Raw genomic sequence first — 25,139 nt, forward strand, 5'->3', positions numbered from 1 at the left:
GAAAAATGCATTTACTTTTGCTTTAAATTATATGTATGTGGGAACGTATTCACATGAGTGAAGGTGGCCGTGTTGGAGCCTGCTAGAACAAAAGTTCAAAAACAGTTATGAGGTAGCTGGTGTGGATGCTGGGAATAGAATTCTTTGCAAAAGTCACAAAAGAGACCCCGGTCATCTCTCCAGCTCTCCTAAAATACATTTTTGATAACAACAATAATGGTTGCAGAATAATAGCAGTAGTAAAAATGTAACAATTATTTGTATGAGTCTCCAGCATTTGAAGAGTGCTGTGAGCCAGGAATTGGTGATGGTTGACACTTATTTTGCCAGGCATAATATATGACCCATTTTACAGGTGAACTGAACAGAAAAAAGAATATAAAGAAATCATCTTAAGTCAAATGGTTAATAATTTGTAGACTCAAGAATTAACCTGTCAGTTTGGTGAGTGTGCTTGGCATCTAACATTAGAGGCTCACACTTGGCATCTAACATTAGAGGCTCACACTTGGCATCTAACATTAGAGGCTCACACTTGCCTCTTTTTCAGCAATTTCATTTCAGAACACCTATCCCTTGGTAGGGCAGCCTGCTTTGGCTACTTCAAACCTAAATTGTGAAGTTATAATTATGTCACAGAAATTTATAAGTCATATCCAATTTGGTCTGGAATCTATGCACAGACCATTTTACAGAGAGGAAAACTGAAGTAAGTTAAATGAAACCTTTTAGAATGGAACTAGAACTCAGGCCTTCGTGCACTAACCCAAAACTTTCCACGCAGAAGTTCCTCGTATGCTGAGTTCAGATCTCATTTCTTAGAATTTTGACCCATTGAGTCTTGTCTAAAATACACTTGCAAGGATGAATGTATGCATGCATGTATGTATGTATATGCATACATATATACAATATATTATATCATGTACATATGATATATCATATCACTACATATATGTGATATGTCATATCACATATATATGATATACCATGTCACATACGTATGATATATATGATATTTCATGTCACATACATATGATGTATTATATATTTATCTCTATAAATGATAGGGGTTTTTGTTTTTAAAATTAGTTTCAAACACTGATAAGGGTATAGTTGGGGCCATGTTTCCATTAGTACCTATTTGTTATGTAGAGCAAATCTCTTCTAACAGTGTTGCTATCTCTCTCTGGGCACTGAGCCCCATCTGTAGGGGAACACCCTTTGAAAGCTGTGACAGTATTTTCTTGCACCGTAACTCAGATGTGAACATAACAAATGAAATACCTCCAGTCACAGCTATGCAGAGGAGATGGCCTGAGCTGGCTAAATTCTTACTGTAGCAACACCCAGCTGTTTCCAGGAAGAGCAATGGGTCAGGGAGGAGGCTGTTTCCACTCTATCTTGAAGGCCCTGGCAGAGCCTCAGTGTTGGGCTTCCCAGCACTTAAAGAACTTGTCATTTCATTGCTGGTGTTAATCAAACACTTATGAAAATGGAATTGACATTATCTCTGCTGGTTGTAATGTGTTACTGTTAAGTTACCTTGACTCTCCTAAGGATCAAAATTTAAGCAGAAAGCTAAGAAATAACAAGATGCAGTAAGGATGGGTCTGTCAAACAAATATGAGGCACCCTTATGAATTATTTGGAACAGCCTCAAAAATGCCTTTTATCTTGGCAACCAACACATGGAAAATGCTTCCCTAATAGTTCCCAAATCTCTTTATCCTAAAAGCCAGAATATTCCTTTTGAAGGTTTTGAGTATTGTTTTCTACTTATTTTTTACTAAACTTGCTTAATCATCTTTGTTTTTCTTCTTTAAAGGAAATCACAGTCCCTCCCAGGTTAGTTCAAATGAACACATAATCTTTCCAAAACAAGCGACGATTTCTTTCCTTCTACTTGGCAACTGCAGACAATATTTATCTCTCTCTCTTTTTAATATTGTGGAAGATGTCACTTTCCTTGGAAACTTCTGGCTAGGTAGATCTCTTTGGAGAAACGCCTGATGTTAATCTGGATGCCCTGGTAAAGGTAGAAGAGTGACACAGAATGGCCCTTTGTGGTAGGAAACCAAAGCCGAGCAGGGAACTGTGTGGCAATGGGGGCAGAAGCCACCCCAGGAATAGGTTAGGGTTCTGAGTCACTGTGAGGTCTAAAAGGGATCTCACGAAATGTTTACGTACACAACTAATTTTGGGTCTTACTGATTGCCCCAGTTTTTAGCACAGCAATGTTGAAGAATTCTTAAAAGCTATAGACTTTCTGGTTAAAGGTTTAGTCTTTACCTTCATAAACCCAGTCATTTATTCCGTTAAATATTACATTTTCTTTTCCTGTTGATGTGATCCTATGACTAGGCAAATGTGGTTCAATTTTAACATAAATATCATTCTTCCAGACATATGCCTAAAAAGATAAAAAAAACATTGATATCAGTAATCACATTACAATATATTTTATAGTGGGATCTTAAAATACTATGCAAAGAAGAAGATAATCGCAGAGCATCCATCTAAGTAAGACCCTCATTTTAAAATGACACAGGAATCATCTCGAAATAATAAAACGTTTTTAATATGTTGAAACAAGAAGGCTTGCAGCTGTGAATGATGTGTGTGTGTGTGTGTGTTTGTGTGTGTGTGTGTGTGTGTGTGTGTGTGTGTGTGTGTGTGACAACGTAGCCCATAGACCATCTACACAGGATCATGTAGGCTTGTGTTTCTTGTCTGGGACATTAGTAGAGGAATGTAGTGCACCTGCAGAAGAACATTCCATCTTGTCATTTAAATTCTTTTGGGCGCCTAACACTCTTTTAGCACCATAAACAGGAGATGCATCTTCAGTGATTTTGAAGAGAGACTCAAAAATATTCAAGCAGAGCAGACAAGGAGAACTTAAGAGTTTAATAAGCATTTTCCCCCAGTGAATAAGCAACAATATGATCAATACTTTTAATATTCGATTGTATATTATATTTTAATATTCTATTTTAACATTAATTATTGTTTGGAGTAGTACTACCCCTATATTACTAACATAATGGGTGAAAGGGCTTTCAAAAAATCTGTACTTTATATTAGGGTCAGAATCATTTGCCTATGAAAGACTCCAGCCAACCTTTATTCTGACAGCAGGAGAAATGTACTAACCAATTTGTGACCTTCTTGTGACCATGTGATCCACTGTGTATTATTTGGAATCTTCTCTTCTGTGATCAGCTGTCTATAGAAAAGATAAGAGGACACATTTCCAAAATAATAATTCTGTGTGGGCTATCCTCTAAAATTATATTTGAAAAATCCAGTAGTCTTGATGGGGAAGTCACTGACCTTTTATTCAAGTCATAAATACTGTATGAAGCCGTGTAGGAGTGTCTCCATTGCTGCAAAAGAAAACAGACATCTCAGGCTTCTTGGGATTCCAACAGGCTGACCATGTGCTCAAGATGTCAGGTATGACAACAGATCACTGCATAAATATCAAATTTCAACACATAGTATCATTTCCTAAATTCTTAGCATTTTAGAAGTGAAAATATCTTTGAAATCATTTATTAAAAGGTTACAAAGGATACAAAAGGTTCTCTTTCGTATCACCCCCTTCAAGAACCTTTTTCAAAGGATCACTGTGGGCCCAAGTGTAAGCTTTGATATTGAGTGATATTGTTGTTAGCGTAGCACAACAAAGGTGCCTGTTTAGAAAAAAAACCCTCAAATTTTCACCTTTTACCCACATAGCTTCTAAAATATTTAGAATATTTCTTAGTTTGTCAGTGGTAGTGATGATGAGGAATACTTAATATAAATATCTAGTGTTAGAATTTTTAAAGCTATTTGAAAATACATTTACAAATTAATATATATGTCTTCAATATTAAGCAAACAAGCAGTTGAAAATGAGAAAGGAAACAATACAGTAAAGACCATTATAAAGTAAAAGCATATAGTGGTAAAAATTAATGATCAAATGCTGGTTCTATCAGACACTTAAAACTGCTACATACTTAACATATCAGAGAAATAAGAAATCACTATCCCAAACAAAAACGAGACACCACAACAGACCTTACAATCATTAAAAGATTGAGACTGTTATGAACTTTTTTCAACAAATCATAAAGCATAAAAATAATTAAACTGTCTTAAAATAGTCCTACAGCTAATAAACACGTGGAATCTATGAGTAAAAGTGAAGGTAATTACATGTCAAATGACTTGACCAGCAAATCCCTTAGCATTTCAAACCTGCAGACAAATGCCTACAACAGCTTTGCTCAGAGCTGTCCAAACATTGAAGCAGGTGGGACAACCTTCAATAACAGGTGAATGGATTATCAGATTGTGATAGAGGATATGATAGGATGCTATTCAGAGTTTATAAAACTTAACTATCAAACAGTCAGAAAGGCTACATACTGAAATAACTACATGGCTTCCTGGGAAGGGCAAAACTGTGGACACAGGGGTGATTGGCTGCAGGGAGGGAGGACTAGACAGAGCACAGGGGACTCCTCATAGTAGGCACTCTCATCTCCAAGGCTCCTCAACGTACATGAGTGGCCCCAGCACAAAACGGTAGATTTGAGGTAATAACGTGTCAGTGTTTGCTCCTGCATTGTCACAGATGTACCATCCTCAATGTAGAATGTTTATAGAGAAGACCCAGGAAAGGAAAACGAGGGAGTTTATAGGAAACTTTCGCCTACTTCCAGCAAACTAACACTGCTCTAAAACATAGCATCTACCAGTTTTGAAATTCACTAGAGCTATGACTTAGAAGGAGGAGTTCTGTGGTATCGCATTCCATTTCAATAGAGTAAGCGGTAACTGGAAAGGATCCCTATGTGTTTTAATAGCATCATATGAAATAATAGAAAATACAGAGAGAAATATACTAGACGTTAGGGAACCAGGTTAAAAAACAGGGAGGGGCTGTGGGTGTGTGTGAGCACACTCTCGCAGTTGTGAAAACCGCTTCTATATGTGTATGTGAATAAAATTAAAGATGCCTTTGAAGTTCCTGGGGGTGCATATTTGTATTCTCAAATGGTTGCACGGGTAAGAAAGCAAATCGTATTACTAGCTAGCTAGCTGGAATTTAGTACAAACAATGCTGTACTGTTTCAGAAACCAAAGGAAGAACAAAATTCAAGCTTTGTCACTCCGGAGGAAACTGGCTGCCTGGTAGAGAAGCTGCGATCAGTCAGGGCTCCTAACGTTACCTACTTATCACTTCTCAGCCTCCTACACCCTCATGTCAACAAGTATTTATTAAAATTCCCATTTCTCGTATGTCATACATTCCTTTTCTGGATCCTGGATTACTGAACACACCCCATGCTTGCTTCTTAGAAACCTCAAACATAATATTTTTCCAAAGCCAAAAGGTGTGGTAAAATCTAGAAATATTAAGAAAGACTGAGATCATCTTGGTAGCATGACAAAACCCTCATAAGGTATGAAATAAAATAGGTTTATCAATCTATAGTCTATAAACACTGGTGCCCCCACCTGCTTCCACTGAAGGTCTCCTAACTAAAAAGAGCACAAGGGAACAGGCACCATGACACAGAAATCACAGTAAAATGTACCAAGAGCTATGACAGGAGCAGGCAAGAAAAGCATGCAGTCCTACATTACTCAAGAGTGGGAGAGAAACCTGTGGTAAAGAAGATTCCAGAGCCGAGCTCTTAGTAGGTGATTGCATGGAGAATGGGAGAGAAAGTGCTGTAAAACAAAAGCTGAAATGCAAAGACAAGGAAGGCCATGATTAAAGCTCCCACCCTAGAAACAAGAGTCTCCTCCACTCCATAGGGCCAGAGAAGCTGCTTCCTGACCTCAGTTTTATTTTTTGAGGAAAACCGGATAACAAAAGCCACAAGGGCAGGTGTGTGAGGCTGCATGTGAAGTGCTTCCCAGACCATTAAACATGATCAGCATGGGACAGAGAACACAGTCGTGTCTCCAGAGAGTGTGGCAGGGAGCAGGGATACTAGGAGAGCATCCACGCAGATGGCGGGACACCCCATCATTCACTCTGTCATTCACTCGTGTCTTCAGTCACTCCTTAGTCCTTATTTACAACTTAGAAATAGTGTTTGCAGATGTGATGGAGCAGGAGATAAGGACACTGGAAGAAGATGCAATAAAATTAAATTTTTCTTTTCTTTTGAATGTGTTAATACTATTACCCTCAAATTAGTTATATTAGTTCCTATATATCTCAGAAGGAAGACAGAGAGACAGACAGAGAGAGAGGATACAGTCCTTTGTTGGCAGCTACCTAACCATTTTGTGTTCTGCAACAAAGTGTGCACACATCTCTGTAGTCCAGTTCTAGGGGCTAGAAATACAGTAGAGACTAGAACATAAGGAAACTCGCCAGAAATACGCAGGGAATACATAAGCAAAGAAATATCAAAACAGCATAAATGTTAGGAAGAAAATAAAAGAAGGTGATATGACAGAGGTGCAAAGGTTGTAGGATGGCCAGAATGATGGGAAGCCATTATTAAAAGGAGCCAAGCCGAGCCAAGCCAAGCCAAGCCAGGAAAGAAGGGAAAGACAGAACTCGGAAGTCGGAAGGCGCTGGGGAAGAAGTCTCCAGCAGAGAGAGAGCGAGCTAGTGCTCTGGTGGCTTTGGATGGGTGTGTGGTGAGGAATGCTTGAGAAAACCAAAGAGCCATGTGACTCTGAAGTGGGGAAGGGAGGGGAAGTGTTCCTCAAACACAATGAGTGTGGGACAGGGCGCTCACAGTGTGAGATCCTCTCACAAAGCCTCTGAAATGCCATGAGACGCTGCCGCCTCATTCTGTGTAAGGGACGCCACTGAAGGGTGTGGTTTACCATAGGTGCAACTTAACCTGGATTAGATTGTGAAGGAAACATATTGACTGCTCCCTGGAGTGGACAGAAGGCACATGAGATCAATGGTGACGACGTACATCCCTAGTGCTGATGTCTACGGCCGGCCAGGGAGCTGCATCTAACACTGCACCACACCACACCTGTCAATCCAGACCGAACAGTGAACCGACCTGGTTCTCTCCTCCTGCTTCTGCTTTACCTTCATGTGTGATTACCTTTTAACATTCACAACTGCCATCCGCCAGTTTGCAGCCCCAGTTGCTTGCTAGAATGACTTTACACCAACAGAAAATTCTGACAGCAAGTTAATCCCAGAAACTCGAATTGATTGGTGGCAAGACTAAAGCTGGGCACCAGGACTTTAAGGTTTTCCTCACTTAAATTTGTTTTGGGGATCAAAATAAGAAGCTCTGAGTTAGGTACACAAGGGCAATAACTGAGAAGAGATGTGTAAAAGTGACACCGATATCTAATTTGCTTAGAGTTAATGGGTTTAGTAGAATGTGGAATTAAAGCCCATGTGGTGGATCCAAGGTAAACACTATGATGGGGCGGCACCATTCCGAGGTGGCAAAGGAGGAGGAAGTGTTTGGCTTGGCCACAGTCCAGCTGGGTTGGCCTATAGGTAAGGTCACTCAACACTATTTACTCCAAGAGAAAAATAATCAAGAGTAGGAATCACCACCTTTGTATTCTGTTTTCAATATAGAGCATCTCTAGAAGGTTTTGGTCCTTCCAACCCACTTTAAAATTCTCTATATGGATGGGATGGATCCCAAAGTGGGGTGGTCTCTGGATCCATGCCATCCACAGACACCAAACTCAAACACTATTACCGATGCCAAGATGTGCTTGCAGACAGAAGCCTGGTATGGTTGCTCTCCACATCTCTGCTCTAAGACAGATGCAGACACCCACAGCCAACCATTGGACTGAGCTGCTACCCTAATGGAAGAGTTAGGGGAAGGACTGAAGGAGCTGAAGAGGATTGAAACCCCCTAGGAAGATCACCTAACCGGACCACCCAGAGCTTCCAGGGACTAAACCACCAAGCAGGGTATACATGGGTTAGTCCATGGCTCCCATGCATATGTAGCAGTGGACAGCCTTATCTGGCATCAGTGGGAGGGGAGACGCTTGGTACTGTGAAGGCTTGATGCTCCAGAGAAGGGGGATGCTAAAGGGATGAGGTGGCAGTGGGTGAGTGGGTTGGGGAACACCCTCTTAGAGGTAAAGGGGGGATGTGATGGGGAATCATGGAAGGGAGACCAGGAAGGGGAACAAAATTTGAAATATAAATAAATAAAATAATTAATAAAATGCCTGGCAACTTTGAAGATGTATAATTTGATGATAACTTTTTAAAATGTCTGAGAACTCTATGTCCCACAGGTGACTGGGTGACACTGAATGGTCTTAGTAGAACCTTTGTGACTAGAGCTAAACTCCACTCAAGACCGGATTGAATAAAGCTGAGATGTATTCTTGGGCTTTGTCCAGATGCTCCTCTGGAAGATGAGGATGATAACATCTTAGAAGAAAGTACTTATTGAAGGTCGTAAAGGTCATACCGCATAGGCTGAGAAGAGGGAGACACAGGCTAGATCCCGTGTCCACAAATCAGACACAAAGTTACTTTAAGATTATATCACAAACTCCTAGGATAAATTTTATTAGGCTATATCATTAGTATTTCTAATGTATTAATTACGCCTTTTAGTACTTGAAATCATTCGAATGTATTTCTTTGGACATACACAGTAAATTTGTCACGTATAAAAGGGGACATATATTTGATGTAGACTGAGTGAGTTTTTCTCTCAGTGGCATTACTAGGTAAGATCCTTAAGTATGCATATACTTGAAGTCAGAAAATAACATATTCGCCAGATTTTAACACGAGAAAGCATTTTCTTTACCTTCACATAATTGTATTCTAAGAGAACGAACAGTCTGTCGGGTGACACTGAATAATCACTTATAGAATCTCCAAAGATCTCCTGTTGTGGAAGAAAGAAAATGGCATGGTTCAAACGGTTCTTGGTCATTCACAGGGTAGAGGGAACCCTACATGTATGGATTGTGCCTTAGGGATGCCCAGTCACAAAGAGATAGCACAGTTTCCCACACAAATGACAGTGGTATGAGATGGGCAACCATGACTGTTAGACAGCCAGAGAGAGAAGGATCAGCTGAAGAGGCATGGCTCCCGGTCAGAGAGCGAACTCTGACCACAGGAGGGGGAGCATGGGCAGAGAGCCAGTATTCAAGAGAATACGCATATTTGGAATGTTTGGGGGTTGCCTGTAGCCCTAATACAGCATGGGAATTGAGCCAGAAAAATATGACGGCTTGAGGCTCTGGGGCACTGAAGAGGAAAAAAATCAAGTTTCGTTTGAGGCGCTGAGCTTTATTTCATAGGCCCACAGGAACTGTGGAAGAGCTAGCAGGCTCTTGGAAAGTGAAGCTGGGATCTTGAGAGATTAGTGTTAATGCAAGTATGAGAATCAAGGAAGTGAAGGGCAAACATCAGAGCCATGGAAGTGCATGTGGTTTACCTAAGGAGAGCACCCAAAGTGAGGGGAGGGGCCAGGGAAGGAAGACAAAGCCGGAGGAACACTTACATTCAAGCGCACAGCTAGAGGGGGAATCATCGAAGGAGACTGAAAGGTAGCCAAGGCAGGAAGCATTTCAAGAAGGAGAGAAAGACCCACTGGCCACCGGCGGCAGAGTCCAAGAGGATGAGAAATGAGTCCTCATGATTGGAAAAGAAATGAAAACAGTCCCCGGAGTCCCATACGTGACCTAAGTGTGTGACTAAACATACAAAGGTACTGTTCTCCAAGAAAATGGAGCTGTTCCCGTGTTCAGCATTGAATAGCAAGATATTGTTTTCTTGCTTGTAGAGGTATTCAGAATCTAAAGAGAGAAAAACGGCCAGGTCAGTACGACAAGTTGCTATCAAACACGCGCATAAGCTAATTTTCTTTAAAAATGAAGTTCGCTCAGGGCACACAAAGATACCGTGTGCCAACAGAAGCAAAGAACATGGTACTAAACCCGTCTATATGCCATCGTCAATGCCAAACTACCAATTCACATTTAACTCTTTACAGTATATAGCAAAGAAACACTTGAGCTTCCTCCCGTCTCCTCCTTTACACTCCCCACCCATTCCCTAGGACAGGGTTTCTCTGTGTGGCCTGGAACTCAGAGATCTGCTTACCTCTGCCTCCTAGTGCTGGGGTTAAAGGTGTGTACCACCACCAGGCCCCCTTTTACACTTCGTAGCAAGAACGAATATTGCACAGAATTTTTGCTTTCATTTTTGTTGTTTTTATAAAAAGGATTGTACCGTCTCATTGACCAAAGCCCTTGCTACTTCAAGCTCTCTAGAATGAACGCAAACATAATATTCCCATCCCGGGAGGCCCAAGTCTTACCTGAAACCCACCGCAAGGAGTAGGACTTGACCCGAAAGGTATTCTTTAAATAGTCAGCTAGTGTGTAAGTTCTGCGGCTATCAGCGGCCGCTTCATCTGTTGATAGGAAAATGAAAAGAGGAAAGTATTCAGTAAGATCGAGCAGCTCAGTTTTGGATAAAATAATATGCCTGTTCACAAAGTGTTAAAATAAGCCCACAGAATGCAAAATATGCCTTGAAAGACTTTAGATTAGTCAGTGGGGGAAGAATTCCTTTAAGTATAAATCAAGCACGTGTCTAATATTATAGAAGCAAGTTTCACTGAGAATATCTAGACAGCAATGCTAACCACAGAAACGTAATGACTGCATTTTCTAGCAGTCATGGTTGAAGACAAAGATAATTTAATTATATGGCATATTGTATTTAGCACAACATGTAAAAATATTATCATTTCAGCATGTAACCAATATTTAAATGCTATTAACGAGGCTTTCTATAATTGTTTTTGTACTAATTCTTTAAAATCTGGTACCTAGGTTTGACTTACAGCACATTTTATTTTAACTGTGTTCATTTCAATAAGTACACGAGGCCAGTATCTGCTGGAGGAGATGGTGCAGGGCCAGACCATCTTTTGCTGAGGCCTTCAGGACATCCTAAGTCCTGTTTTTCTCTAGAGTCCTTTGGCATACTCAGAGATCTTGGTTTCCATCACTATTCTTTCTTGTACTTGGTGGAATACGTGGCACTCTATATTCTGCTAATAGGGACCCAAATTCAAATCATTTTTTAAAAATTTTCCCTCCAGAGTCATGGTGGCATATGTCTTCAATCCCAGAACTCTGGATTCAGAGGCCTGCAGACCTCTGAGTTCAAGGCCAGCCTGGTCTACAGAGTGACAGCCAGGGTGATATAGAGAAAAATCTATCTTGACAAAAGACAATAACTACAACAACAAAAACATGTTTGTTTGGTTCTTTTTACAGCGTGTGTTTGTGTATGTGTTTGTGTGTGTGTATGTGTATGTGTATGTGTATGTGTATGTGTATGTGTATGTGTGTGTGTTTGCTTGAGAAAAGCCACACTCATGCCATTGAATGCGGGTGGAAGTAAGAGTACACCTTGGCAGGAGTTACTCCTCTTCTTCTATGCCTTCCTCTACACTGCATCTGTAACCTAACTCAGGTCTTCTGGCTTGGTCGTAAGCACCTTTACCCACTGAACCGTCTTGCCGGTCTCTGGAATCTTTTTTCAGGATATTCTTTTATTTCCTTCCACTTCCATGTAAATGGCCCCATTGGTACTTGTTTTCTAGGTGTTGTGACTTCAAGTTCTCAATCGCGCTCCCTGCCCCCTACCACCAACAAAATGCCTTTCAGCCTGGTGAGCTTGTCCTCAAAAGCTCCCCGCATTTCTTCATTATTCCGTTATTCCCGGGAGCATTAGCAGGTCTCTGCTGTTGGATACAGCCTTCTCTTCTCAGCTCGTGCCTCCAGTTGCTGACTCAGCCTGCCCTGAACACGGGCACCTTCTCTGCCTGTCCCACCTCTGCTCCTCATCCTCCCCTGTTTCCCTCTAAAGGCCTCACCTGCTTTTGTTCTGTCTCTCAACTGTTTCATGATGACTTCCATTCTGCCCTCTCTAATTTGTTCCTCATATCATTTGTGTTGAGAGTGCTTTTCCAATTAAATTTACTCCCTAACAATTTTATATATGAATACAAGGTACCCACCCCTCTCAATTCCTACTCTTCCCTACGAGCCCTTATTCCAAGGTCACATCTTTTGTTTTGTGAGCCGTTGAATTTAACAAGGGCCAAGTAAGTGTGCATGAATATGAAACTCTCTACTGGAGGCTGGTGGGTAAACCAACGGATACGCGGCTCAACAGAAGGATTCCTCTCCCTCAGAATCCATCAGTAGCCAGGATGGGTAGGGCCGCATGAGTTCCTTTCTCATCCACGAACTGACTGTTGACAGGTCCGATCTTGTGTAGGCAGCTCCAGCTACCGTGAGTTCAAGCTTGAAATAGCTGTGTCATTAATTATGCAACCTGCCTCCCTATCTTCAGGCTCTTTGCAATCTTTCCTAGGCCTTCAGAGGGACAGCATGTTGTGTTTAAGGCTGAAGACGCAAAAATTCCTTATCAGCATTGTGAGCTGGCAGAAGTTCCTGAATTCACCACCATGGCACAGTTCATTGTTACTGGGGTGGGGTGGGGTAGGGTGGGGTGGTGTAACTAAATTCTATCTGATTCAAGACCCAGTCCACAGGAGGGAATTCATGTCCGATACTGTAAACTGGTAAAATCCCATCGCTGAGGTGGTCACAGACCCCACTGGGTAACAGACTACTGTTGTTTAGTTAAACTGACGTGATGGAAAGGTGCCTTCTGAATACCTGTTCTTATACACATAGGCACGAATCCCGCTCTTAGCCCGAACAACGGAAACACCCTTGTGAAAACTGAACCGTAGCAGTGAGGGCAGCCTCTATGTTCACTGTGCAGTCTTCTCAGTCAGGCCACGTGCTTTTTAAACAGGTGGGGGTGGGGTTGTACTTTTGTTTTTATTTTGCTTCAACTCTGGCACAGCTCAGTGAGATAGTAGGAGGACACACACACAAACACACACACAGACACACACAGACACACACACACATACACAGAGAGAGAGAGAGAGAGAGAGAGAGAGAGAGAGAGAGAGAGAGAGAGAAACACAGATGTAGAAGTTTTATTACTTGAGGTAAGAGTTCATCAGAAGTATTACACACAAAGTTTCCCCGGCCCCAGAGACTAATCAGGAAAAGCCTAACGTCTTTCTCCACATTCTCAAACGTTCTCACGTGCGTGGAAACATTTAACCACACCACCAGCCACATCACAAGCATGTCAGTAAAGGCCGCACTTCCCTGTCACTTTTTTCAAAGCCCATGGGAAAGTAATTATCTTATAGAAACTGTCCTTTCAAGCGAAGTTTTTAACAGTAATCTCTTTTGAGCTAACTGGATACTATCTGTTTATTCAACCTTCTGCTTCCATAGATAAAATTGCTACATTTTCTTTGTTAGATCTACAGACTTTGTTTAAACCAAATGTGTTAGACAGGTTGAAGAGATACGAGAAGCCCACTTGATTTTTCAGTTCAACATTGTGCGTGTCCCTATAAGTTGTTAAGATAATGATGTTTATGAGCAGAAAGACAGCAAATGGACAGACAAAATCCACTCTTGAGTTTCATTCCGACAAGAAGTTAAGTACTGTGCTACTGGAAGTATTTTGAAACTCCTACAGCAGGGAGAAACGACACAACTGGATTTGTTCACCAATGCTATCAATTGTTTATGTCTGTCCAGCCATTTTGTCCCACCTCAAATAGTTAAGAAGGAAGTTTTATTTGTTAAATACTACCGAGCACATAAATTACACCATCAAGAGCTAGTCTTCTACTAACAGCACAGAACACACCCGCAAATTTATAGAAATTGAAATATACTATCGATATTCATTTTTCTCTTCTGGCATAGAGTTGGTATGTACCCATAAAAGGGAAGAAATGTGTTTCTGTAAATGCACACATGGATAGATAACGAAAGAGACACCACCGGAGAACATATACCATTGGCTCTTGGTTTTGTAAGAAGGGAAATGGATGAATACACGTAATAGGTCACACGGCTCTATTTTACTTAAATAATATTGTATGGTCATTTGTTTGCCCAGGTTTTCTCATTTAAAATTCTAATAATTTTAATGAATAATTAATTTAATTAATAATCGAGTCCAAATCCCCTTGAGATTACCTGGTATCCAGTGGTTTATTATTTCCTTCCTGCTGCCTTCCCCACTAAATGCACACCTCTTAGCACCCCTCGGGACTGCTCAGTCTGTTCTCTCGTCAGCATATAGCTTTTCTAAGCCCCTCATGTGTGCCTCACTCCAACTCCCTTCAGCTCATGATATTCCTGGTGGGTCTACATGCAGATCAAGGAAGACGGCTCACTGCTCCTGTACACCTACACAGGCCTTGCCTTGTGCTGCATTCATCTAGGTGCTCAGCATGCTGAATGCAAACCACTTTCTACACGTTCACAAACAGTCCCAGAGCCTGGCCCCACTCGAGCAAGTAGAACAACACCCTATTGCCATTTGATAAGCAGGACACATTGGAAGACAGTCGGGAAACATCCAGATAAGCGAGTTCTGTGAGATTCGAGTGCCAAGTCCAGGTTTTGACCTTTATCAGCCCCACAGTTTGCTACCAAGGTACACCCGTCAAACTCTCACAGGACACGCTCATCCACGTTTGTTTCTCCTTCCTTGTCTTCTTGCTCTCTAACAGGGCACTGCTGCAGCAACAGATGCAGGTCCTTGGCTGCTCCTATAGTTTCCGTGGTTCGACCTGGGACATGCCGTTCATTTGACTTATTGGTCTAGAGCACTGTGCCAGCCAAGGAAAGCACTGAATCATCTGGCACCCATCAGCTCAGAAACAAATGCAATCTCTTGAGTTAAGAATCTCAGGGGAATCATTAGTTGTGTTCTGCCTAATCTCCTTGGCTTAAAGAAATAAGATGGGCTGTGTGAAAAATCACATTTTTCAGTCATAAACATCAGGAGAGCAGCACCCAAAATGGTTCAGCCAATTAATAAACTCTCACCAAAGGCTATGGTATAATGAATCGTAGCTTCGAGGTCAGAATTACTTAGAGATCAATTGTAATCCCAGGATGATAAAATCCAGATAAGAGAGACTACAGTCTTTCAGAGTAGTCTTGATTTTGACAAGTGTCACCGAGTGGGTAAAGTATATTTCATTTAAAAAATACATTCATTCATCATTACTTTTTTTTAACTCTTAAATGCTGATTTGTAACATTTCTACTTTCCAAAGATAAACTGCTTTGGAAATTAAATAGCCAATGAAATACTTCTAAAACGAAATGTGTTCCTTAAGGCTCACAAATGTATGAAGTTGTTTTTAAAAACGGGCAAAAGAGGTATCTGGTTATAGTTTGTGGGAGCCGTATGGCAACCAGTCAACAGTCCACACTAATTTTTTGTTTCTACAATGAGTACAAAGAAATAAAGCAGGTGTTACTTCAGAATTCACTCTTGCAAAATAGCAGCCTTGACAGACAGAGAAAAAAAATATTCAACAAGAAGGAAGGAGCAATTAACGGAAGGCTTCATGGCCCCTGCGGCTGGACCACACAGCCACCTCCTATCTCTGCTGAATCAGCAAACACAAGAAGGGAGTAGCAGGTGTCTTAGGTAGCCAAGGACCTAGTTGGGAGCACAAACTTGTCTACTGCATTTGGCTTTGGGGAGCTGCGGAGTTCTTGCTATGGTTCAGATCTAACCCATTCCAGTAGCTTTAAAAGGTGCAGGCTTAGAGAGGGGTGACTAAGTCCTGGAGGTTCCATTCTCAGGAATGAGTTAGCACCTTATAAAATGGGCATGAGAAATGAGTGTCTCCCACGATGGATCACCATGTGAGGATGCTGATGGTAGAACATGTCACCAGGGAAGCAGTCTCTTGTGTAATGCTGAGCCAGCTGGCTCCTTGACCTTGGCTTTCCCGGGTTCTAGAGCTATGAGAAATAACTTTCTGTCCCTTAGATATTTTGTCATAGCAGCATAAAATGGCCAGTACAGAGATTGGTACCAGACAAGTGAAGAGTTGTTAAGCAACATTGGAAGTAGGTAATGCATAGAACCTAGACCTGTTTTAAAGCAACTGTCAAATGTGTTCCACACCGTTTCTGTGAATACAGCACTACAGATAATGTTAGTGAGCAGGTCCGAGGAGTAGGACTTCAGAGAAAGGTTCAGTCTTCTTTGACATTTCTCTAAGTGTCCTATTGAGAATGGTGGGAGAACAATAGATGTCACAGACCCCTCTCCTAAGGTCTTAGAAATGACAACCATCTTTTTGAAAACTGGAGGAAAGGCCGTCCTCTCTTAGAATGGCAAAGGACTTTGTGTGTCTATGCTCTAAGGCTTTCTGCAAAGTAAAATATGGGAGCTGTGATCTTAATTTGGTGTAAGAGATTTCTAAACAAACTTATCACAGTATTCTGTTGGTTCTCTTGATTGCCTATACTATAAAGTAAGAATAAAGACATGAACTATGGACGGGGTTGATGATCAAAGGGCAAACAGAACTTAAATACTTGGAAAAATTTCAAGTCATAAAGATAGAATGGCATATTTGGAAATAATGCCAAGGGTACGTGTTAGCATCCTTCTAGGCTCCTCCCAACACTTTCCTAGCAGCAGTCAGGTAGGTCTGGCTTGCTATAAAAGGGGGAGTTTGTGCCTGTCTTCTTCACTCATTCTGGTCCCTTTCTCTCTCGCTGAGCCCTTTCTCCCAATTTCTCCTCTTCTCTTCTCTCCTCTCCTCTCCTCTCCTCTCCTCTCCTCTCCTCTCCTCTCCTCTCCTCTCCTCTTCTCTTCTCTTCTCTTCTCTTCTCTTCTCTTCTCTTCTCCTCTCCTCTCCTCTCCTCTCCTCTCTTCTCTCCTGTCCTGCGCTCTCTCTCTCTCTCTCTCTCTCTCTCTCTCTCTGTCTCTCTCTCTCTCTCTCTCTCTCTCTCTCTCTCTCTCTCTCTCTCTCTCCTCTTCTCCATCCCCTCTCTTTCACTGTCTCTACTCCCTTCTCAAACCCTGTTCCCATGTCCCCAAATAAACTCTATCCTATACTAGACCCATCCTATGGCTGGTACCTTAGTGGGGGAGGAATGCCTCAGCATGGACCCGCCGAAGCACCCCCTTCTGCCACACCATACCACATTCTACAAAACATATCAGTATGGACAAATAATTATTCAATACGGAGATCAGTGTATAAGGAGGGAGCCTAAGGTTATGTGCTCTGGTCTGTTTTATGGTGTGCCAGGTAAATAACACAGACAAGGTAAGACATGAACAGTGAAAGATTAATTGGCTTATAGTTCTGGAGACTGGAAAGTCCAAGATCATTAATTAATGTCTTGTAGGAATCTTGCTGCTGAGTTATAGAAAGGCATAAGGCATCACATGGCAACAACAAAGTCTGCATGAAATTGCAAGGGTAGGTGTAACTTGCTTTTATAATGTACCTGATTCTGTGAACACAGTAGTCCACTCCCAAGAGTGAAGCCCTCATAACCTCACACCTGTTGTAAGGCCCATTTCTAACTCTTCTGCACTGAGTTAAAATTTCAACACATAAAGTTTATAGATCAAAAACCATTGCAGTACTCACAAAAAAGACTGGAAGAATGACTTTAGATGCATGTTAGAGAGACATGGGGAAGTCAAGACAAGGAATCATACCAAAATAGAAGTACTGTGTGCCCACAGGAACTCAGTATTCAATGCCTTTATTCTCAGGGTTGCCTTGAATCTATACTCCCTAAATTCAGGTGTGGTGTTCTTCTGCTGCCCCATGTGTGACTCTAGTAGAGCTAAGGGGTCTCTCAGTGGCTACTGGTCATCTTAGAGATATAGCAATTACTTATCACCTAGCCTCAAGGTTATTTTAGAAAGTCATGGGGCCTATACAAAGAACTGCTACCTTGGTGATGTTCTAGAAAGCCCCAGTAGGATAAAGTTCAGTAGAGCCAATGGGCATGTCTACTCATGAGATTCTAGAGCTGGACCAAGGCGGGAGACCTAACTTGAAATACTTGCCTGGGAAGCCACAGGCATTAAGACTCCAATCCATGAGAGATCCAGTGTGGCTTGCACTTAGCAGAAAAAGTAAGACTTGCCCTGGTGTGTCTAAAAGTGAACATTGACCCCAGCCAAATGTTTCCTTAAGACACTGAAGAATGAGGCATTCTCTTTGGGTTTAGGGCTTACCTAATATTCCTTCCTTGCACTTTTCTCTCAAATGAAATAGGAACAGCTTTCACATTTCTGTCCCACTATGACAGTTTAAACCTTATGATGCATGTGTTTTCAGTTTCACAGCTGGAGAAAACCTACTTCGGGGTGCTTATTCTCTTGATTTTCACTCACTTCTGATTTAAATGAGGCTCTTCAGTTGGTACTTTTCAGTGTGTGTCAGAATTATCTTCAGATACTAAGAGAGAGGTGTTAAATGCATTTTGTATGTGAGGTCATACATTTGTAAGAGGTCATACATTTTAGGGTAGTGGAATGCTTTGGTCTGAATGAACATCAAAAAATCATGCTCTCTGTTGGAGTAGTAAAGACAGGCTTTCAGCTATCCCCGACCCTGGCAGTTCAAGTCTCTGCAAGGCTAGGCCAAGGTTAATACTTTTTTGGGACTCCTCCTCGGTGTGTAAGCAAGTGAGTCTCTGATTCTTGTGCCAGCTTTTAGGGCTCTTTTATTACTGTTGGTTTGTCCTGTCCAGCCTGGAGGTGATGTTTTTGTTTTTTGTTTTTATCCTACTGTATTTTATTTTGTCATGTTTGGTTGTTTTCTCTTAGAAGTCTGTTCTTTTCTAATAAGAAACAAAAAGAGAATGGATCTTGAGAGGAGGGGAGGTGGGGAAGTACTGGGAGGAGTAGAGACAGTGGAAACTATCATCAGAATGTATTATATAAAAAAGGAATCTATTTCAATAAAAGAAAAATTTAAAAAGTATGAGGGCAATTAATTCATGAATACAGTTTTCATGGGAGATCAGGACTATATAAAAGAGCTTGAGTGAATTAATATGTCTGTCTGTCTTTCTGCCTTTCTGATACCAAGGAAATATCACAAAGGCCCTCATCAGACGCTAAAGTCTACTTAGTACCATGGTCCTAGACTTCTCATCTTTTATACCTCTAAGAATTTTGGTTTTTGACTTATTAGCTGATCTTTGGTGTTTTTGTTATAACAACAAAGAATGGCAAAGACAGACATTTAAAAGCTTAAGTTTTCAATCCAGAAAATTAGCCTAATAGCATTATAAGGCCTAGAGGAGTTTTCAATATACGATGAGGTAACATTTAATGTACTTTATTCAAGACCTAGAATCAAGGTCTTGAAACTATAGATATGTTACAGTATGTGTTACTGTGTTGCTCAAAGCAGGCTATAGATGTCTTCACAAACAAACAAAGATGTTTTCTCTGGAGCACCCAGCAGTGATTCTGATACTGATAATTCAACACCAAGAAAGTAGCAACCAATTAAATTTCACTGTGTTCATAACTTGGGTGTGCAGTAATAAAGAACAGCTTAGAAACCTGCAATTTTATTTGGTTTGGGGGTAAACACACACCCTACTTTAAGCAGTAAACCTAGCAACCCTGGACCCAAACCTATGCTGAGTAGCCTCCACACCCACTCCGAACAATAGAATATATTTTTATGTTCGAAACAACCATCAGTGATTCCCCTTCCATGGAGAGTTTCAATGCTGTTGTATATCTTTGGATATATCTAGGTGTGGGAATGAGAAAGCTGACTCAGTTCAGACTGGTCTGGGGCATGTGAAATAAAACATTATACCCTCTTAGTGAACTTTCAGGAAAAATGCTCTATTAACATCCTATGCCTATTCATAATTAGATGTACACATGAATAAGACTAGAAACATCAGAGGAAGAAGCATCCTCAGAGAAAAGGTTGTATAACCCAAAGCTGTCCATCAAAATATAAAACCATCTTTCCTAACCCCTAGTAGGTAGTTCCTTCTCTTAATGCCATGAAAAGATACTCTAAACAGTAAGCAGGGCTCTTGAGTATTCTCTGACTTGCATAGCCTGTTGTCTCTCTAGGATTCAGAAAATTTCCTAATTTGGAATCTGTGTGTGTGTGCACCTCCCCTGCCCACTTCTTTTAGTAAAACATGAAACTTTAAGCATAAATAAGGCGTCAAGACCCTGAACACACCTGGTTTAGATACTGACCATGGGTAACATAATCCCAATTGGTGACAGTGTGGTAGTCAGAGTCCATGACATTGAGCAAACGCACAGGATGTGTGCAAGCTCATCATTGGCTTCCTCTACCGAGGCATTCACAGCACAGGTCAAGAGTGTGGAGAGGGAAAGGAAACCCAAGAGTTAATGGAATGAGAGGAGAAGTAAAGAATGATGCTTTTCTTGCTATATGAGAGTCTAGAAGATAGCCACAATCAGCAGATTTCCTTCTCAACCAAGGAACCATCCCAGGAGCAGCAAGCGGCATCTGATAAAGGTGTAAAACACTGGAAACAAGGACTCTAAATATCTACATCAGGATCAGAGAGTTGGATGAGCAAACCTTTATAAGGAAATGTAGCCATCTGCCTGGATATCTAGCCCTTGTCTAGTTTATCTAAGACCCCGTTTTTGGTATCAAACACTGATAAAAAACAAGAAGAATAAAAAATGTTACCACCCATTACTTTTCAACTGTTCATTTTGAGAAGTAACCAAAGTTATAATGGATATTTACCAGATTAAAATAGTCTAGATAAAAGGAGATGGCATAAGTGGTTGGGTGCTCCTTCCCATTGTTTCTTAGCCCTAGCAGGATCTAACACCATGCATTTCTTTTATCCTTTTGTTTGCCGTCAGCCTCACTTGGTTGACTGGAAACTCTAACGGGGGCACTCATTTTATTTTATTTCATTTATTCTATATCATACCATTATACTTGGACAGTACCTAGCACACAGTAGGTATTCAATACATGGATGTCAGATGACAGGATAGAACAGATAATACCAAGCCAACAGGCAAGAGTCATAAACACCAATGCACAGTTTCTAAGTAGGAATGAGACAGAGAACAAAATTGGCTCTAAGTAGAGTCAATAAGAGATCAGGTTCCAGCCTGTCCCTGGCCTCCAATAGGCCCATTTCTCTAACGTGCACCAATTTTCCGGTCTTATGTATTGTCATCCTCTTCCAGATTTAGCCTTCTTTGCTTTATAATGATGAGAAAATGTATGCGATATTTCCCAGATCTCGGTGTCTGCAGAACTCCTGTTAGCTTCTAACAGGGAAACTTGGAGAAAGGCCAGGCACCAGGAGGAAGCCCTGATTGTTGTTTATGGCTCCCGCTAATTGGGAGCCATACAAATACATCTGTGTATTGTGTGCCTACTATGTATAAGGAAGGACTCATTCAGTCCTTGCTGATCCTTGCCAGTAGTCACACCCGTCCAGCCCCCAGCCTCCTTTATAGTACCCATTTGATTTATTTCAGCTTGCCTTCCAGAAGAACTAGAAGAGTTAGGCTCAATACTTACCTCAGAACTTTGAGTTCAGAGTGTCTGTGCCCTCAAGTCTTAGACCCAGTTCTTCCACACACATGGAATTTCCTTAGACTTTCTCCTCCATTTCCCATCATGCAATTGATTTTTATATAAACCTCTGCCTAAACACCAACTCTAACTCTAGGTTGTCACGGAGCCTTAGTAAATGCTATTCTTGCCTAGAAGTAAAGTCTATACCAGTTGGAAGATTGCAGCAACTAGATTTGGGGTTGCATAATTTCTCTTGGGTGACAAAGTGGGAAATATTTCGTGGTTTGTGAATCATAAGTTGTCTGGTCTTGGTTGTAGCTATTGGTAGTCAGCCTCTATAACTCTGTGAATGAAAAAATGCTATGTTTCCATCAAATGTTTACAAAAGCAGGTGGCCGATGGGGAGCATTAAATAAGTACGTAGACATTTCTTAAAACTGTGAGCAAGGAAACAAAGCACACAATTCTCCAGACTGGGTTTAACAAACAGACATGGAGATTGACAGGTAGACGGCGAGGAAGCGATAAGAACTTGGCCCCATGGAACAGCAGAGGGCAAATGGGCTCCATACTTGGGCCAAGATGAAACAATGATATCACCTGTTTGGAGCCATGAGCCATGTTGACTGCTATGAGGGAGGGTCCAGGAGGCTCTACACACCAAAGCAATGCTATAGAGGAACACACATAGGCTTGCCTTGGAAGGAAAAAATCATCTTTATTCTAATTATAGCTCTTACCCCTTCACAGAACTCTCTTGGGAATAAACAAGACTTAAAAACAAAAGGCCTAAACTAACAGATGTATTGATTCCTTGCTAAGCTGCCTGACAGTGGGGGCCAGAGTGATATGAAGAGATAAGGACCCAGTGATGGAGAAAACTTCTTAATACTGTAGGGATAAATGACCCACAGAGCATATCAAATTGCTTCAGCCTAGGAGGGAGTTTCTCTGATGATGAATAGCTGAAAATAATTGTGGAGAGACATCGATGAAGGGTGTTACCGTGCAAGCTGAGAACGATCAGCTGGTATTTGGAAGAATATCATCATTTAGGAAAGCTGAAAAACTCTAATAATGACTCACTGAAGAACTTTCCAGAAATATTTATAAGCATAATTAACAAAGCTACAGATGTTCTTCATCCAGGGTACAAGGAAAAACAATCACTGGAATATGTCCCATAGAAATGGTCCCTTTTCCGGTATTTACCAGGCAAAATTCTTGGCACCACAGGGCCCATGGTAAATGTTATCATGTTTCTAGAGTCAGAGAGTGTTAAGAAACAAAAGCATTTTGAAAGTGTATCTAGAGTCACATTTATGAGCCTTCTAGCATTCTTTGGGTGTGCTGGATAGTTCTAGGCATGTGTATCTCATTAACTCACTTACCCATCTTAGTCTTACCTCGTGCTTGAGATAAGTAGACCAAGATACAGATAGTTGTGACCAAAGGGCTATGACTAATGAATGCCCAAGCCACTCTGAATAGGCAATCGGTTCCAAGGGCTGCAGTTGAATGTGACTTTCTTTTAAACCTCTCTAAACCTTTGGGCAAGTAATTTTACATGGTAGATTCTCTAGGAGCAGATTTTTATGGGGTTGTGTTAGGCCTTATGGAGGTGAGAATCCAACACTTACTAATTGAAGTAGTCAGCTGCTTTTTTTCTTCTACGTGATTTTCATCAAAAAGTAGTCAGGTAAGGCTCAATAGAGATGCCCAGATTTTCAAACTACAAAATGCTGAATAATGCATGCCCTGTGATAATGCATGTTAAAGAATCTAAATTACCTATTAAAAATTCTACAACTTCTGCACCAAACTCACACAGGGACTCATTTTGTACCTTGCTCATCGAGATTGTGCATATGGCCCTCCTGTTTCCTTAATCCTTTTCTTAGAGCAAAGAGGGATGGGCAGCCTTCCTCTCCGACAACCCCCAGCCATCCTATGCCTCATGCCCTTGGTTCCCTGGCTTGCAGAGGAAATGGTCATCATCTCATCTCTGCCTTTCAAGCATTTTCAGTTTCCCTTCACCACTTATCTCTTCCTCGTCTAAGTGTGCAGGAGAAAGGTCACTTCTCAGGAAGTGCTTTCCAGACCTTGGTAGCTCTTTAAGCCATCTGCCTGCTCTCTTGTGCTAGCATAACCTCGAAAGAACACAGTCTGCTGCATCGATAGCCTCAGTCCTTCCTCTCACCAACCCTCGTCATGTCTCCTCACCAGTTTATTACCGCCCAGTGCAAACCTACCTCTTCCTCCCCATCTTCTCTCATGCTTCTTGCACTTCTTGTTCTATGCCAGATATTTGGCCAATTGATCCGGACATTTTATATCATTAGTTGAACACACACTATCTAAAGTCTCTTCCTTCAGTAGACTGTAAGTGTACCAGGAGAGCGAATTTGACTTTGTCAAACCAACAAGCACTGCACACATAGCAGCTTTAGATGACCTATTGTAGGATGATTTGAACTTGTATTTATGAACATATTATTATGTAAAGAAAGAATTGAGTAACTCCTGTTGTTGTCTGCCTTCTATGTGTAGGCTGTGCCATGAGCATTCACACACACACACACACACACACACACACACACACACACACACGTTAAAAGGAAAACAATATTTTTTTTCACTCTGCTTTAATTCAGTGAGTATGTATTTACTACATACAATGCTATTCAATGTTCTAGGCACTAGAGATATACCTGAAGAAAACATGAAAAAACTGGTTCTCTGGAAGCTTATATCGTAAAAGGAGGGACTAGGGGGCAAAGAAGTCAGCAACGGTACCAGTCAAATGGTAGTGAGTGTCATGAAGGAAAACAGGGAGGGAAGAGGGCTGTCCATTTTGTTTCTGTTTTTACTGGGCGAGTTTGAAAGGCTGATGGATAAGAAACATTTGAGACAAGATCTGAAGGTGAGCAAGTGGGCACCATACAGATTCAAAGTGGGAGGAGCTACAGAGACAGTAGGGAGCTGAGACAAGTGGGGTTCAGACTTCATGGCCAGCTCATCTGGCCCTGTTTCCTAGCCAATAGATCTGCATTCACTTTAAGGAGATGGGAAGCCGCTGACTGGTTCTATCTGAGGAGAGAAGGACATGATTTGCCTGTGTTTAAATAGGACCACTGCATTTGTTTCCCATCACCATTTAACACATTACCTCAATCTCAGTGGATTAATAACCAGCCCCATCTCCCAGTCCCCAGGTTATTAGCTCAGGTCCCGTAGTTGGCCAAGTCCGGCCTACTACAGCTAGCTCTTCTCCTCGGGGTATGATGGGAGTGGGATCAAAATTCTCCCGGCCTGAGTACAGATTTGGAGGCTCTGGACAGAAATTTTCTCCCAAGCTTATCACAATGTTATCAGACTCGTTCCATTAGGATTACTATGAGACTGAAATTTTTGTTTCTTGACTGCCTCCAAGCCAGGGTTCCTCTCCCCTTTTACAAAACGCACACATTCCTAACTACCTGGATTCTTTCTTCATTGTCCAAGTTAGCAGCAGCAGGCAGGAATCCTCCTGTAACTAGCGTCTCTTAACTCTGTGATGAATGATGCAGTATTAACAAAAAGAACTATGGGGTTTGGTAGCTAAGGGTCAGGGCATGGGAGGTTCTCTTTTGAGGATGTGGGAGATTATAACATGTTTACAATTGA

General features: G+C 41.4%; 1 protein-coding gene across 1 annotated transcript in view; it reads right to left on the minus strand.

Annotated features, from left to right (window-relative positions):
- Positions 1 to 25,139, minus strand: part of Dpp4 (dipeptidylpeptidase 4) — an 81,630-nt gene that overhangs the window by 45,814 nt on the left and 10,677 nt on the right. The window contains 6 exon segments of the mRNA NM_012789.2: positions 2,293 to 2,413; positions 3,157 to 3,229; positions 3,337 to 3,389; positions 8,793 to 8,873; positions 9,701 to 9,792; positions 10,317 to 10,412. Of these exon segments, the coding sequence (NP_036921.2) occupies positions 2,293 to 2,413; positions 3,157 to 3,229; positions 3,337 to 3,389; positions 8,793 to 8,873; positions 9,701 to 9,792; positions 10,317 to 10,412 (516 nt within the window).

This window comes from Rattus norvegicus, chromosome 3 (assembly GCF_021556685.1).
Source record: "Rattus norvegicus strain SHRSP/BbbUtx chromosome 3, alternate assembly SHRSP_T2T, whole genome shotgun sequence".
In the NCBI taxonomy this organism is placed as follows: domain Eukaryota; kingdom Metazoa; phylum Chordata; class Mammalia; order Rodentia; family Muridae; genus Rattus; species Rattus norvegicus.